This window comes from Vicia villosa, unplaced genomic scaffold (assembly GCF_029867415.1).
Source record: "Vicia villosa cultivar HV-30 ecotype Madison, WI unplaced genomic scaffold, Vvil1.0 ctg.000030F_1_1, whole genome shotgun sequence".
NCBI lineage: Eukaryota > Viridiplantae > Streptophyta > Magnoliopsida > Fabales > Fabaceae > Vicia > Vicia villosa.
This window is the reverse complement of record NW_026704964.1, coordinates 192222-208832: the sequence shown is the minus strand read 5'-3', so window position 1 is coordinate 208832 and position 16611 is coordinate 192222. Positions and strand designations below refer to the sequence as shown.

The 16611-nt window shown below is 36.9% G+C and overlaps 2 protein-coding genes across 3 annotated transcripts; one reads left to right on the top strand and one right to left on the bottom strand.

The window, feature by feature from the left end:
• Positions 1–2074: 2074 nt before the first annotated feature.
• On the top strand, positions 2075–3161 carry LOC131622497 (uncharacterized). The gene is made up of 2 exons (XM_058893535.1): positions 2075–2331; positions 2443–3161. The coding sequence occupies exons 1-2, from the start codon at positions 2112–2114 to the stop codon at positions 3159–3161; spliced, it is 939 nt and encodes a 312-aa protein (XP_058749518.1). The 5' UTR covers positions 2075–2111.
• Positions 3162–6714: 3553 nt separating this feature from the next.
• Positions 6715–7519, bottom strand: LOC131622408 (putative germin-like protein 2-1). 2 transcript variants are annotated; one of them, XM_058893439.1, is made up of 2 exons: positions 7405–7519; positions 6715–7241 (listed from the first exon to the last, which is right to left on the bottom strand). In XM_058893439.1, exons 1-2 carry the CDS (start codon positions 7517–7519, stop codon positions 6715–6717), a joined length of 642 nt encoding a protein of 213 aa, XP_058749422.1. The 2 variants fall into 2 exon arrangements, with proteins under 2 accessions (XP_058749422.1, XP_058749423.1); XM_058893440.1 differs by having other exon boundaries at positions 6715–7232.
• Positions 7520–16611: the final 9092 nt, after the last annotated feature.

Here is a 16611-nt window from a genome sequence, read left to right as displayed (position 1 = left end):
CAGTGTTAGCCTTGGTAGTTAGCTAAGACATGCATTTATAGCAGATGGGTGTGAAGACAATATTTCTTCACGCTAATCTAAATGAGAAAATTTACATGGAACTTACATGGAGGTTTAGTGACATTGGACATGGAAGACTAATTTTCATATTGAAGAGGTCTTTGTGTAGTTTAAAGTAGTCTCCAAGGCAATGGTACAAACACTTTTATTCATACATACTTCACTTTGGCCACAGAAGGTGTGAGTATGAATATTTTGTTTATGTTATGAGTCTTGTCGATGGCTCTTTTATTTTCTTCTTACTATATGTGGATGATATGTTAATTGATATTAATCATTTACATGATGTAAATGAATTGAAAATCATGTTGAGAAAATAGTTTGATATGAAAGACTTAGGTGATGCTAAGAAGATTCTTGATATGGAAATTCACAAGGATAGAAGTGCTATAAAATATGGATCTCTTATAAAATCTATGTTGAAAAGGTGTCATACAAGTTTGGTATGAGTAATTTGAAGGTTGGGAGTACTTCATTAGTGAATCACTTTAAACTCTCATTAGATTAGTGTCCAAAGACAGATGTAGAAGTTGAGTATATGTCATATGTCCTTTATGCAAGTGATCTTGGTTGTTTAAGGCATGTTATCATCACCACTATACCAAATTTAGCACAAGCTGTAAGTCAAGTTTATAAATTTTTGTCCAAACTAGGAAAATATCAGTAGGAAGCAGTCCATTGAATTTTCAAGTATTTGAAGGGTACTATGAGTTATGGTATCCTATTTAGGAGTGAATAAGGTGATCTTTCAGTTGTAGAATGTATTGATTCAGTTTGAGATATAAATGACATGAGGTTTACAACAGGGTACATCTTTACTTTATCCGGAGAACCTATTTGTTAGAAATCATCGGTTTAATTCATAGTGGTCATGTCGATAACTGAGTAGTATACACGGCGGAAAATGAAGCTGCTAAAGAAGTCTTATGGCTTATAGGAATGGTGAGAGAATTAGGTGTTGAGCAAAGTGGAGTTCGATTACATTGTGATAGTCCGAGTACCATTAATTTGGAAACCAATGAGATGTATAATGTCAAGACCAAGCATATTAATGTGAGATTTCACAAGATCAGAGAGTTACTTGCATCTGAGCAGATATTACTTGTAAAGTTTCATACTTCGAAGATTTAGGTTATATGTTGACCAAGTCAATTATCAGTGACAAATTTAGACATTGCTTAGACTTATTACATGTTTCTAAGTGTTAGGCAGAATGTGTATTTCCCAAGTTGTCAGAATGAATCGTGAAGGTAGAGATTGTTGAATATGACTCATATATTGTGAAAATTACTGTGGAGATTATTATGGGTAGAGATAGCTATTTCCCGCGGGTAACTGAGGATTAGAGTTTAGGTAGACAGAACCCTAATATTATATATATGGTTTGTAACACTTAAACCCTAATTTTATCAAACATAAATCAATGGAATTATTGCTACTCTATAGTTGTAGTGATAAGTACCATTGAGTGAACTGCGTTTACAAATATCAATCGTATTTATTATCTTTTTATTTTGTTTCTCTGTAGTCCTCTTTAATGTTCATCGTTGTTCTAACATAATGATTTAAATCTATTTACTAAAATTTAGTTTTTTCTTTTTGTTTTATTCAGGGAAGGGCGGATCTTCCTTAGAGGTAAAGATGTGGCGGCACTTCTCAAATAAATGAATAAAAATACATGCATCCTTTTGTAGGTGCACACTGTATATCTTTACTTCATTTTAAAGTGACATATACAAAATTAACATGACCACTTTGAACGTGATAGAAGCAAACATAAAGCTTTCTCAAGCTTGCATTCATATGAATAGAGCCAAATTAAAGCTTAATCTCTTCTTAAGAAACCCACCATGTGTGAAAAGATGTAGTTACTAACAAGAAAACATCACATTCTTAATTTGGAAATCCTTCTCTACTCTTGTCATGATATATTCTCTTCAATGCCTATAAAAAGCAATGCTCTTGGCCAGTTATTCACACACATCAAACAAATAACTAATATATCCATATTCTAAACTTTAAGTTAAGAATAGCGAATTTGTTTACCTTCAATGGCTAAAATGATGGTTCAAATTTTAGTGTCAATGATACTTGTGTTTGTTCTAATGGCAGAGGCAGGGGCAACTCCTCCAGGAATTGCTAAAGGCCAGCATGGCTATGCAAGCTGCAAGATACAGAAATACAAACATTGCTATAATTTAGTTCATGTATGTCCTAAGTTTTGTCCTTATGGTTGTACTGTGGACTGTCCCTCATGCAAACCAATTTGCAGTAAGACTTTATATTTTTCTATATCTCCAAATTAGGTTTAAATAATTTATATAAATTTTTGCATGAATATATACAGTGATTTATTTGACAATGATGATTCTTTATTTGCAGATTGTGATAAACCAGGATCTGTTTGTCAAGACCCTCGTTTCATTGGTGGTGATGGACTCACTTTTTACTTCCATGGCAAGAAAGACAACAACTTCTGTCTTGTTTCTGACACCAATCTCCATATCAACGCACACTTCATAGGTAGAAGAAATGACAACATGAAGAGGGACTTCACTTGGGTCCAATCCATTGCTATTCTCTTTGACAATCACCAAATCTTCCTTGGAGCACGGAAAACAGCCACATGGGAAGATTCTGTGGATCGTCTTGCCCTCTCATTCAACGGCGAACCGATCACTCTCCTAGAATCAGAAGGTGCAAAATGGGAATCATCTGGTGTGTCCATTGTTAGGGAAACTTCCACAAACAATATCATTGTTGAAGTTGAAGGAAAATTTAGGATAACCGCGAAAGTGGTCCCTATAACAGAAGAAGATTCGAGGGTTCACAATTATGGTATCACGAAAGATGATTGTTTTGCTCACCTTGATTTAGGTTTCAAATTCTATTCATTGAGCAACCAAGTGAGTGGGGTGTTGGGTCAGACATACAAACCTGATTATGTGAGTGGTGTGAAAATTGGAGCAAAGATGCCAATAATGGGAGGTGGAAAAGAGTATGAAACTACAAGCTTGTTCTCCCCAGATTGTTCTGTTGCTCGTTTTGTTGCCAATAAAGGATTCAACAATAATGATATTATTGCTATGGTGGTGGAGTGATACTTCAATATCACTTGACTTTTCTATCTATCTATTTATATAAATTACAATAAAGTATCGAGAAAATTGTGTATTGATCATATGTATTCTAAATGAAATAAAATATAATTATATATTATGCTTTTTAAATTAATATGCGAGTAAAATTTTTCCTTATCCCATCACATTGGTTTGATTGAAACTATAGGTATATTAAGGTTCACACCTAAATATGAATAATTTATTCGTCGAATTGATAATGATTGTTCAGCATAAAGAATAGCACTTCATCCATCTCAAAATAATTATTATAATCGATCATTTACCAGGATTAAGAAAACGTGATAAATGAAAGAGAATATTATTTTTATCAAATTATTCTTATTTATTATTGGTGTATTCGAATCATCGTAAATATAAAATGAGAGAATAATAAATTGAGTCTATTAATTAGATGGTAGAATTGGAAGATAAAAATTAAAATTGTATTAGAAACTAAAAACGACAATTATTTTGGGACAAATAAATATATCAGATGCGACAGTTATTTAGGACGAAGTGAGTAAAGATTAGTGAAATAATTTATCCGACAAGTTAACTACATTATGGATGAAACTATTACATAGAACTTTGATGTAACTGAGCCAATACTTTCTGTTAGGTTGTTAGAAGTTTGTTTGTAGTTCTAACTAACTGTACAATTGATATAAGTAGTGGATAGCTCCAATATTTTGGCAAATTTGGTGTAATATCTCATTTGATCAATGCAATAGTAATCAGGGGTGGTTCCAAGGCCCAACGAGTCCGGGCACGCGCCTGGGCTCAACCCCTATTTTTTTTGTATTCCCTCCAATTTAATAGCTGACTTTTAGACAAAATCAATGGTAAAATTAAGGGCAAAATTAGTAAAAATAGGATGTGAAAATTAAAACAAATGAATAATCAATTATGTAAAGATTTTGCCCAGACTATCTAAAATTCTTGACTCCGCCGCTGATAGTAATTCTTCAATCTCTTTCTATGGTGCTTTTGTTTATCTTTCACATGATATCATCAACCTGTGAATTTAACACCACCATTTTCGTTGCACATCTGCATTAATTTCACAAATCTCAATCTCATTTTCATCTTCTTCATGTTTTGTTTTTTCTCTTCTTAGATTTCTACTTCAACAATGTCAATTGAAAGTCATTCGAGCTCCAATGGTGGTCCTGCTCATAATTTGAATCACAACAAGGGTTATCATAATGATACTCTCAATCTAAATTTCATGCATCCAAATGAAATATCTATTATGGTGTTAATCACTCCATTATTGAATGCAAAAAATTATCATTCTTGGTCGAGGTCCATGACCTTGGTGCTAAGATCCAAGAACAAGCTACACTTCATCAATGACGCTTTACCAAGACCACTAGATGAAGATCAAGATTCTATTGCATGGGATCACTATAACACCATGATTATGTCATGGTTAAACAATTATGTTGAATCTGAGATTTCTCAGAGCATCTTGTGGATGGAAACCGTATCAAGCATTTGGAAGGATCTTAAGGATCGGTTCTATCATGGTTTAGTTCAAAACATTGCTTATGTGATATCTCTGCCGTGTTAATTTTCATTATCTTCTTGTAACTATTTTCACTAATCAACGATATTCATTTAGTCATTTGCCGTTTATATAAAGAATCTTTAAATTTTCTGTCACACAATCCTTAAACATGAGTTACAAAATTCTTTAACCAAGTACAACCATTCAGCCAAGCCACTTACTAATCTCAATATTAATCAAAAGTATGATAATAAACACACATGAGAAAATAAGAAAAGACCAACACAAATTCAAATATACAAACAAAAATATATCAAATCCAAACCACACATCATTAAGTGTAAAACTGAGTAAGCACTATAATTGAATTTTGGGTTAAATGCAATTCACCCCCCTGCCATTAGGGCGTGTTTCAGATTTGCCCCCCTGAATTTTTTTTTTAAAGAAGACACCTTTATAAAAGTCTAAAGTCAGTTTCACCACACCCTTTTACTACTAATGCTGACTGGGCTTTGACTAATTGGCTGACGTGGCAATTAGTTATTTAATATTTCATTTTATTATTACTGATTATTATTAAGAAATAGTGTACTACTACTACCCTTCGTCACTTTCAGTCAATATCAACTCACCTAACAATTATGTACCAGATTTCAACACGGTCCACCAACAAAACAGCAAGAGTATTACTACTACCTGTTCTCTTGAATCATCACTTGATAGTACTAACGCATCCATTATTAGTGCTAGAAACAAAGACATGAAGTATCCAAGATGGGGTGATGATAATAAGAAGTGTCCTGGTTCATCAAATATCAATTTCCAGCAACCGAATTCATCACTTTCATTGTCAAATTCATCGATTCACGAAGAGCCTAATCCAGAAGCTATAGCACAAATGAAGGAAATGATATATAGAGCTGCAGCACAAATGAAGGACAAGTTATAAAATATAAACCGAATTAGTTGCTAATGATACTGGCTTTAGCCCTATACAGATCCACACCATTGATAAACAGTAATCAATTCGTAATTGTAGCAATTAGAAAAAATTGCATACAAAATTGTACAACACTGAATATCCATAATCTGCATCATTAAAGCCATTGACTCTGTAAAAGCCAACTATTCTTAAGTTGAGACTGTGCAGTTTCCCTGAAACTCTTCACTCTAACCAAACAAAAGTGGGTCGAGAAAACACCCATTCACGAACCGGGTCCTGCACCGACCCGACTCGTTTTCAGCAAATAACAAACCGGTCCACATCTTGTAATCCCCTTCCACCGTCTTCCTCCACCGCCTCATCTTCACCTAACTCCTCCACGAATATAACTCCCTCCGGCATCGGACTCTCTCCCGCCTCCCATCTCTCCTTCACCGCCTCCCAATCCTCCATCATAACAGTTTTCTCCGTCTCCGTTGCTATTGTCACTGTTTCACCCTTCCTCTTTGAAAAAGTATCACACCTCTTATTAACACCACCAACCCCGGCGGTGAAACGGTTGTTTCCGCCACAGGCAATGCGTATAGACGACGTCGCCATGGAGGATGGCCGGAGAAAACTTAGAACAACACTCAGAGGAAGAAGAGAATGAGAAAACGGGAAAAGGTAAGTGAATTTGTGAAGCTTCGATTTGATTAATCGATTTTTTTAATCAAGATAAAAGAAGAAGAATGTGAAAGAGAAGAAGTAGAACACAGATAACATAAAGAGAGAAATTGAGAAAGATGGTTGTTTTAGTGATGACGCGTTCAAAAGTACTGGCTGAGAAAAATTAAAGCAATGCGTTTTATTTATCACGCTTCAAATGAAATAAAATGAAATATTAAATAACTAATTGCCACGTCACCCAATTAGTCAAAGCCCAGTCAGCATTAATAGTAAAAGGGTGTGGTGAAACTGGCTTTACACTTTTATAAGGGTGTCTTCTTTAAAAAAAAAATTCAGGGGGGCAAATCTAAAACACGCCCTAATGGCAGGGGGGTGAATTGCATTTAACCCTTGAATTTTCTCTAATGATTCTAAAACTTCGTCTGCAAATAATTGATGATATTCTTGTCCAAAAGAAAAGCCTTTGTGAGCACTTCACTAGATACCTCAGGTGTAGCCCCAAAAACTGCATTGCCAATAGTAATAACTCCTGGATTTTGACTACTAAGAGCAGCAATGGCAACAACATTACCATATCCAATATTTCTTTGATAGTGAATCAGTCCTATGGGAAACACAAACACATCTCCCTTTTGTAGAATTTTTGTAAAGTGACGATTTTCCGGGTTTGAAGTGATGAATCCAACTTCTAATGTACCTTCAAGAACAGTCAATATTTCGGTAGCACGAGGATGTGAGTGAGGAGGGTTAACTCCCCATGGTGCTATATCGATACGAGCCAGGGAAATTCCGAGTGTGTTCAATCCTGGTAGTTGAGCTGCGAAGACAGGAGTTACTCTAGATCCAACAGGGTTACTAGTATTTCCAGCTATGTGAAGTCCTTTGAAGAAGAAGTCATTTGCGTCAACAAGTTTAGGATCTTTGCAAACTGAGTTCCCTAGCATTACCACAATTGATCAAAGAGACAAAAACGTTAGAATTTCGATTTTATAACCTCATTGTGTATGAAAATGGTGAAAGTTTTTCATGAATATATTTATTTATGTGGAGTGGCAAGAATAAATAAAATTTTAGATGTAAGGAAAAAATGTGAATTATACCTTGGCCTATTGGGTTTGTGACGCAAAAATCTTGGAGAGTACTTGGATCAACTGCAAAAACAACTGAAAGTGAAAAAGCTAAAGCTGACAGCAAGAATAATGAGAGATTAGCCATTTGATAAGAACTTTAAACTTGTAAACTCTAGTAGATTTCTGAGACGGAAATTTGTACTAGAAATTGTGATATTGGTGGATGAATATAGCATAGTATTAAGGACTATTTATATTGAATTTGTACGAGTAATTCGAAATGGTCTTCTTTTGAAGTGGTAATAGAATTAGTAATAACTTAATGTAATGTGCTACCATTCGGCTAAAGAATATTAATTGATTAATTTAACTGATCAACATGCAACACTTCCATTTGTCAATAACATTCCAAAAAATGAATCCGAGGAAACTTAAAATAATAATAGTTTTGACTCGTAATGATTGACATTGGTATCTATTTTGTATTGGAGCTAAAGTTCGTATACTATGGGGACATTAGCAAAATTGTATCTAAAAAGTATTTTAAATGATTGAAGAAAAATTCTAAGCTAATTATGTATGTTTGTTAGTCATCTCTTTATTTTTTTAATAACAAAATAATTCATTTTGAAAAAGAAAAAAAATACTAGGGATATTTGTTGTATAAGTTTGTTGTTTGACCGTTTTGAATAAGTTTGGCATTAACAGATATGCAAGTAATGACCATAACAATCGTTTTATTGTGTATATAAAGTCATTGTGGTATTTCCATTGTATTTAACAAGTGGTATCATTGCTTTAAACTTTAACAAGCGGGTCGATCCAAAATATTTAAATTAAAAATTTGCAATTATTCATTTATAACTGTCAATTGATTCCGCGTCACTGCTACATCTTCTTCTCTCTTCTTGAACTCTGCTCATTCCAAGTCTTTACACTGATCCTCTTGTTCATGACATAATCATCGCAATTCATTCTACTAGTAATCAAAAGATTTGATAGTTTTTATAACCATGGATCAATATTAATGGAGAATTTACTTCAATTAAAGGAGTATAAGGGATTGATAACTAATATGAATAACCTATTTTACCTCGGTTAAGAAAGGGATATTACCTTGATTTTTTGGGCGACGTAATGAAGAGTGTCTTAGAAAGTCACCACTTTTCCCCTTGGACCATCGGCAACCGAGGAGAAAATTGAAATTATAAATGAGTTCGATCTCCAACAATAGTTTGTATTTTTTTTTTAAAAAGAATGTGTTACTCACTATACCAAAAAAGACCTACGAAAGCGCTTTTTTTGGGCTGCTATAGGTTTTAGCAACGTTTTTTGTTTAGGCAAAAGTGATGTCGTAGGTAGGCCTAAGGCAGTGCTTTTTCTTAAAAAGCACTTTCATAGGTAGGCCTAAGGCCGCGCTTTCTCTTGAAAAGCGTTTCGTAGGTGGGTCCTTAACAGCGCTTTTTTTAAAAAGCGCTTTCGTAGATAGCCTTTAGCAGCGCTTTTTTTCAGCTTTTATGCTTTCTTTTATCATCTTAGGCAGCGCTTTTTGTTAAAAAGCGCTTTCGTGGGTAGGCCTTTAAGAGCGTTTTTAAAAGCGTTGTCGTTGCTAAACATAATATTTTAAAGTGTGTCGCACGCTCGCGAAAAACGAACAGAGTCGCCACCAATATATTTATCCCATAAGGGAAAGGAATATCAGAAAACCTAACAAAGGAAGGAACAAGGTCTTGCGACCAGAGAATCAAGGTACGGAAGTCGGTTACGCAAGGGGAAGGTACTAGCACCCCTCACGCCCATCGTACTCGATGGTATCCACCTATGTTTGTTTCTATCTAAAGGGTGTGTACTATGTCTATGTCTACATGCGAATGAATGCAAAAGAAATACAGGGAAAAGAAGGATTATTTACAAATGTGCTCGTTCAAGCCCCGCGACTTGATGCCTACGTATCCTTTTCAGGAATCAGAGCGCCGTAGTTCGGCTCACGATTTTCTGTTTGTTTTTGTGTTTTTTAGTTGGGCGGCGTTAACGCTCGCGCTCTTGCATAAGGGGACAGCCTAGGATGCAATAGAGCGGAGATAACAATGCCCTTAAGAAAGGAGGTGAGAGAGTGATTTTGAGCGTTTCGAGGAAATCCCTTAAGCAAGGGAAACTCGAGTTACTCTTTGGTTTGTGTTTTTTAGAAGTTGGGAACTTACGCCTGAATGGTACCCTTAAGCAAGGGAGATCCAAGCACTCGAACATTCCCTTAAGCAAGGGATGTTCAAGCTTCCATTCCCTTTTTAAGAATTTTCACTTTGATTATTAGTGTTTTAAGTATTTTCTTTGTATTTTTTAAAGGGATTTTATTTGAATATTTTTAGATGTTTTATGTTGTAAAAGAAAAAGAAACTAGCCTAAGTAAACTAGCCTAATATGAATGGGAATTTCTACCTAATATTATCATGGTTTCTACCTAAGGTTAGGATTTAAAAGAAGCATGAAAAATAAAGCGCTAAGTAGAATATTGAAAATAGCATAAAAGCATGAAATCGAACAAGTCAAAAATATAGCACAAAGGTGAATTAAAAGTACTATTATTTTTATGGTTTTTATGAAAGAAATGAGTTCAAAAGATTAATGTCAAAATTAACCCAAAATCTATTTATTTTTATGAGTTTTTAATGTTAACCATTATCTAAGAACCAAAAAAACTATGCTTTTTATCGTCAAAAAAAGGTAATAAAAAACTAAGTAAAAAACCTAAAACTATCAATTTCTTATGTGAGTCAGGGGAGTGTGAAATCAGAATAGTGGTACTGTTAGCAGTTATGCGTATGGCCCAAAGAATAAAGCCCAGAGTGATGTTTTTGTTTTGTAAATCAGATTTTCCTGCAAGAAAAACGTATGGGCCTAGGGTGTGCATTCAGCATTTTGGTGGCCCAAAGCATTTGATTCATCTCAGATTCTTTTCATGATTTATTCATTCAATTAAAGTAAACAACAAAGATACGAAAATGAAAATTAAAAAAGAAAGAAAAATAAAAATAAAATAAAAAAAGATTAGGGTTAGCGACGTTCCCCATCCCTTCTCAAATTTCTCAGACTTCTCCTTCTCTTCGTCAATTCGAACGACGGCGCGCGGCGGAGAACTTCGTCTTCTCCGATCCTAATCTCCCTGCCGCTAACACAATCGGACGAAGCAAATGCTTCTCCTCACGTCTATCACCTCTCACTTTCCTCGAATTCATTCTCGGTTCAGATCTACTCAACTTGGACCTTAAATTCCTCATCGATTGAACTCAAAGCTCAGGATCCTAATCTCAACATTACACGAGGAAACATTCTGCATATGAAGAATACTGAAGATTCAGAAGCATACCTGGAGGCGAAGAACACGCGAATTGAAGAGAAACCGGAGGGGAGAATCCAAATGGCGTTAGCGCGAAATAAACGCAGATGAGGTCGAGAGAAGATGCTTCAATTTCAGGTGTGGATACTCCTAATCCCTTGAATTCAATCTTCTTCTTCTTTGCTTCTTCTTCCGTTCTTCTTTTTTGTGCAATTTCTGAGTGCGATGTTGTTATTGTGTGCTGCGGAGAGATCCTGAGAGACTATTGAGAGTGGATGGGGTTGTTGAGTGATGAGAGAGTAGAGTTTCAATTGAATCGCAGAGATCAGGTGCACGTAGGAGTCACGACAGTGAATGGTGGCTGAGCTCAGTTGTATAGAGTTTCAGAGGTTGAAACTCTAGCAACAATGGCGATTTGAGCGTGTAGTGAAGGTGAAGTGGAGAGTGTTGATGGAGGAGATGGAGAGTAGTTGAAGAGAGTGAGAAAGGAGAAGTTGCAGAAGTGATGGTGATTGAAGGAGGTTGAAGATGATTATGGAGAGGGATTGAAGATGGAGAAGGGTGAAGAATTGATGAGAGAATGGAGAAGGTGATGGTGAAGGGTAGAAAATGAGCGTGTAGATTTTGAATTGTGGAGGGAAAGAGAATATATAGATTGAGATTCTGAGAATCAGTTAGAGAGTGAGGATTGAGGGCCGTTAGATTGAAGTTTTGGTTGGAGAATTGAATGGTGAGGATTAAGACTGATTTTTGGTTAGTTACAATTCTGTTTTTTCTGTTTCAGTTAGTTATGGATTCTGTTATGTTGAGCTGGCAGGTAGTTACATGGATGTTAGTTATAAGCTGAGGTGTGAGTTAGTTATAAACTGTTAGGGGTTGGTTATTAATCTTTGCAGAGTTGTGTATGTGCAGCGTTGGTTTTACTTAGAAAATTCTGAACTGATATCCTCTCTCTTTTTGCAGGGCAGATGGTTAAAAGCTTGCTTGATTATCGGGTGGACTTTGGACGGTGAAGCTGTTTGTTATTTGTTGTGGCAAGTATGATGCTGTTTGGATGACTTGAACGTGTTCTCGATCCGACGTACACTTAACCAAAGGTGCAAGATGTTTTTTAACTGAACTGAACACTGTGTATGATATGATGATGGATTGTTATGTTGAGTTTTGTTTTGTAGGCCATGTATAGGATCATGATGAATTGACTTTTGCTTTTGAACTCTTGTATGTTTGCAGGTTACGACTTGGCTTTTGGATGTAGGCTTGCAATGCGCTGTAGAGTCGGTTGGCACATGAATGGTACAGATCTGGATATAGCTCTGATGCAATAAAACTGAACCATGTACTAAGTACTGGTAAGAACTGATGCTGTCTTTAAGTGTTGCTCTGTTTTTAGATGTTATAGTTGACGGGAAATTAGTGGTGAATGTATGTATGAGCTGAATGAAGTTCTGAATGCGGTATGTAGTTTGTGTGGTGTTATGAATTGGTTAAAAGAATGGGTGCAGGGCTGTTTTGAATAATTGTTTCTGAACTGATTTGGAAATGTGCAGTTATGGTGAGCAGAATCGGATTTTTGATGTCTTGTGCAAGGTTATTGTATTGGTTTTGATGTGTATGTACTAACAGTGTGAATGAACTGGTTTCTGTTGTTATATGCAGGTTTAGGGAAACTGTGGACTATCGAAAATGGCTTGGTGGAAGAAGTTGATGAAGAGTTTTGGTTCTGTTTGGAATATTTAGGTTATGGCATTGGTGTGAAATTGTATGGCTTTTCTTGATGCGTGCAGGGACCGATTCTAACTGCTTTTTGCTTTCCCATCTTCTGAACTAATGCAGGGCGGCTTCGGATGTGTTATGGCGTGGACTGTTTAGTGTGTATTTTTGTTTTGATGTAGGTTTGCTCCTGAATGCTGACTACTCTTGGCGCGATGAAATGCCGCGGATGGATCGGTGAATCAATTAGAATCAACTATACAGTCAGGGTGCTGATAGCTAGAAAATGAGTTTAGCAATTCCTGTTAGTGTAAATGTATTTACTTGGGGTTTATTGTGAACTGGAGTGGATTGGTGGGAATGCTTTATGACTGTGTATTGAATTGTGGTTCATAGATGGACTTCTGTTTGGACTTTGAAATATGGTTCTTTGTTTTGTAACGGGATGGTAGCTGAGTGGTGTAGGGAGATACTGTATGTGAATTTTGTAGGGACATGTAATGTTTATGCTTTGGCTTATGGAACCGTTTGGAATCTGATGAATCAGTATTGCCAACTGCTTCGAGCCCTTTTATTATTATTTTTTTATCTTTTGATTGCAACCTTGGTTGGATCATGAAGGTGGATACTGTAACACGATAAGGTGGATACTGTAACACGATATTGCAGTGACAAAAGGTTTGGAACTTGTAATGAGAACTCCTTGAGTGTAAGGGCCTTTTGGTGTCTTGAATAAAGTTTGAATCTTTAGCATTAACAAACATGCCCAAAATTTATCCTAAGATGGACTTAGTCAAAACGTGACCATAAGTCCCTAGACTTGAAACGATGCCATATCTCTTATCCAATATTTGCAAATAGCCCAATCAATTGACTTAAAGATGAATCAACTTGAATTGACAAAATGAATCCCAACGAATCCACTTCTTTCTCTTGCATAAGAACCAAAGCCAATTAATGATTTATAATTCCTGTAATGAAGTGGCCCAATATCTCAAATGATATTAAAACCAACTTGAACCGAGCTGCAAGGACCGACTCCATTAAGCCTCTGATGATGATGATAGAAACTCCCATCCATAAGTCAAAATTCAAAGAAGAACGAGATGAATCATGCCACACTTTTCAAGGTCCTTGATCCCAAGCCAAAGTTATTCGTTAATGATGCATGAGTTAATTTAATGTCCTAATGGAGGTATGCAGATGAAATGCGAAGCTAAAGCCAGTTAAAAACAAAATGGTAGGACAAATTTGGGGTATGACAGCTGCCCCTATTTAATCGTCTTAAACCTGAAGGTGAGATTGGCGCTAGCCTTTCGAACATTGAAGGTTGAAGAAGATTAAATATCAAAGTACCAGAAATTTGTCCTGAAGAGATGGTGTGAGTGTTATCTTTCATTTTTGTTTTGATATTTGCTGGGGAAAGAGAAATTTATTGTTTTTCTGGTGGAAATTTATGGTAAGGGGTTGAAATGGGGTAACTTGTAACGTAGCCAAGGTGCCAATACAAGGTTCTCAATGGAAATGATTGTTGTATGAAACTGTGGTTGGAAAACATGGGTCCGATGGAATGATAGGATCTACTGACTCAGAAATTGAAAGTAAGGGTAAATGACTCGAAACCGGGGTGGGATCAACAGATCCACGTCTCAAATCTAGGGCGAGTATAACAGACTCACGACTCAAATTCAGGGTAAGATCAACGGACCTACGACCCACTTTGAAAAAGATGAGGATAAGGTCAACGGACCTACGATCCACAAGAATTGAAAAAGATGAGGATAAGGTCAACGGACCTACGATCCACAGGAAATGAAAAAGATGAGGATAAGGTCAACGAACCTACGATCCACAGGAAATGAAAAAAATGAGGATAAGGTCAATGGACCTACGATCCACAGGAAATGAAAAAGATGAGGATAAGGTCAACGGACCTACGATCCACAAGAATTGGCAAAGATGAGGATAAGGTCAACGGACCTACGATCCACAAGAATGAAAAAGATGAGGATAAGGTCGACAGACCTACGATCCATGACTCGAAATTAGGGTAAGGTCAACGAACCTACGACCCACAAGAATTGAAAGAAAGAATAAACATCAACACTGGGGTTGGAGGACATCAACGCTGAGGTTGGAGCATATCAACACTGAGGTTGGGGGACATCAACACTGAGGTTGTGAAAGGAAAGGCGTCGACACTGAGGTCGAGACATCAACACTGAGGTTGTGACGAGAAAAGATAAACATCAACACTGAGGTTGTGAATGACGATTGGCATCGACGCAGAGGTCGGGGAAGGAATGATAGGCATCAACACTGAGGTTGGACAAGGAAAGGATAGACATCAACACTGAGGTTGGAAAATAAAGGTATCGACACTGAGGTCAAGGGAAGAAAGAATTAATATCAACACTGAGGTTGGGGATTGGGAATTAGTTTTGAAATGGTTTGCTAGGACGGAAGGCAAAGGATACACAACACGGGGGTTGGATCTAAAAATTTTTCCCGTACGAGGGAAAGGGACCACGAAGACTAGTGACGACTAGACTCGATCAAAAGACATAATCACGAAGATGTTGATGCTTGCGAAGCATAAGAATTACATTAATCCCTCAGGCCAAAGGCGGGGTGTAACTCTTCAAGAGTGGCAATCGTTCGAATTACCACACACCAAGTATGGTTATTCAAACGATTGAAAAATGAGATGGGTTGACTGCTCACCCTCATTCGCACTCTAATTTGCACGCAACATACGGGAAATAACCATCACAAGACTAGAGACGACTAGACTCGACAAGAAGGCGATAGTAACCACTGGGGATTACGGGAATATCGATGCTTACGAAGTATAAGAATTACATTAATCCCTCAGGCCAAAAGGCGAGGTGTAACTCTTCAAGAGCGGCAATCGTTCGAATTGCCACACACCAAGTATGGTTATTCAAACGGTTGAAAAATGAGATGGGTTGAATGCCCACCCTCATTCACGCTCTAATCTGCACGCAGCACACGGGAAATAACCTCGGAGACAACGATTCTGACGAAGAAAGACATTGCATCCGATCCATATCGGAGAGAGAAAATGAGACTTCTTTTGGAGATTTAAGATACCAAGTATCGGCACCGTGGCTGGAGGAGATTTGTAATGTAGTAGCAGATATCAATCGGAGTTTGTAAGGACAACTTTTTTATGTGGGGAAGTATCGTTGTCTTGATTGAATGTTGATTTGTATTATCTGGCTTATGCTTTGTATGCGTGTTTGAATTTTTCTATGGCGTAATGCTCCATTTTAATGGATATGCTACGCTTTGAGGATGCAATGCTGTATGCAATGGATTCTATATGCAAAAGTGCCAAATAAAGGCGTTAGTGAGATAGAGAAGCATGATCATTGGGGTCCGTTGCTTGTTGTCTTGAGATGTCATTATGAGTTGGTGTTGGAAACCATGCAGTACCAAAGATCTTTAGCAACTGCACTGAGGGTTGGAATGTAGCTTCGTTGGGGAGGAAGTGACTTCATCTGACTTTCCCTACATCTTGAACTGCTTGGGGATGGTGAGTTTGAGGAGATTCCCTCGTTTCACCATGTTGAGGATGAGAAATTCAGATAAGAAGCCCAGGTTGGGGAAGTGGAATAACTCTTAGGAGAAATAAACTCATGTGCATGAGGAGAAACCATAATTCCAGGAGAAATAAACTCCTATGATTGGGGAGAGACAGTACGACTCAGAAGATTGTGCCCCAAGCTTCATGAACTACGAGGGAATTTGCCCCAAAGGATCCTTGGAGAGATTTGTCGAATCTCGACGTAACTGCCCCAGATTGGTTGAACCCAAGAGAGATTCCTCGACTTGATTGCCCCAGATTGATGGAAGCTTGAATGGATGCCTCAGTTGACAGAGTCTTCACACAACTTGCCCCTTGGAGTAGTCAGCCTTTGAAATGAATGGCTCATAGAATCGATCAACTCTTTCTGCAGTTGTTCATTGTTTAATCTTCCTCGATGTCAAGTATTTATTCACAAGTAAAAGATATTTGTTTTGAAGATGATAATTTTAATGCAATGCTTATGCTAGCTTCGAGATCAAGATTATTAAAACAAAGTTGTGACATTCAGTGTTTGAATTATTTGTCACATCGATACCAACATGAATGGTAAGCAACATCTAGGAGTCAGTTTAACACA

Coding starts and splice junctions, on each gene's coding strand:
- LOC131622497 (XM_058893535.1), top strand. CDS start 2,112: ATGGCTAAAATGATGGTTCAAATTTTAGTGTCAATGATACTTGTGTTT. Junction 2,332..2,442: donor CTCATGCAAACCAATTTGCA/GTAAGACTTTAT, acceptor CTTTATTTGCAG/ATTGTGATAAACCAGGATCT.
- LOC131622408 (XM_058893439.1), bottom strand. CDS start 7,519: ATGGCTAATCTCTCATTATTCTTGCTGTCAGCTTTAGCTTTTTCACTT. Junction 7,242..7,404: donor CACAAACCCAATAGGCCAAG/GTATAATTCACA, acceptor TGGTAATGCTAG/GGAACTCAGTTTGCAAAGAT.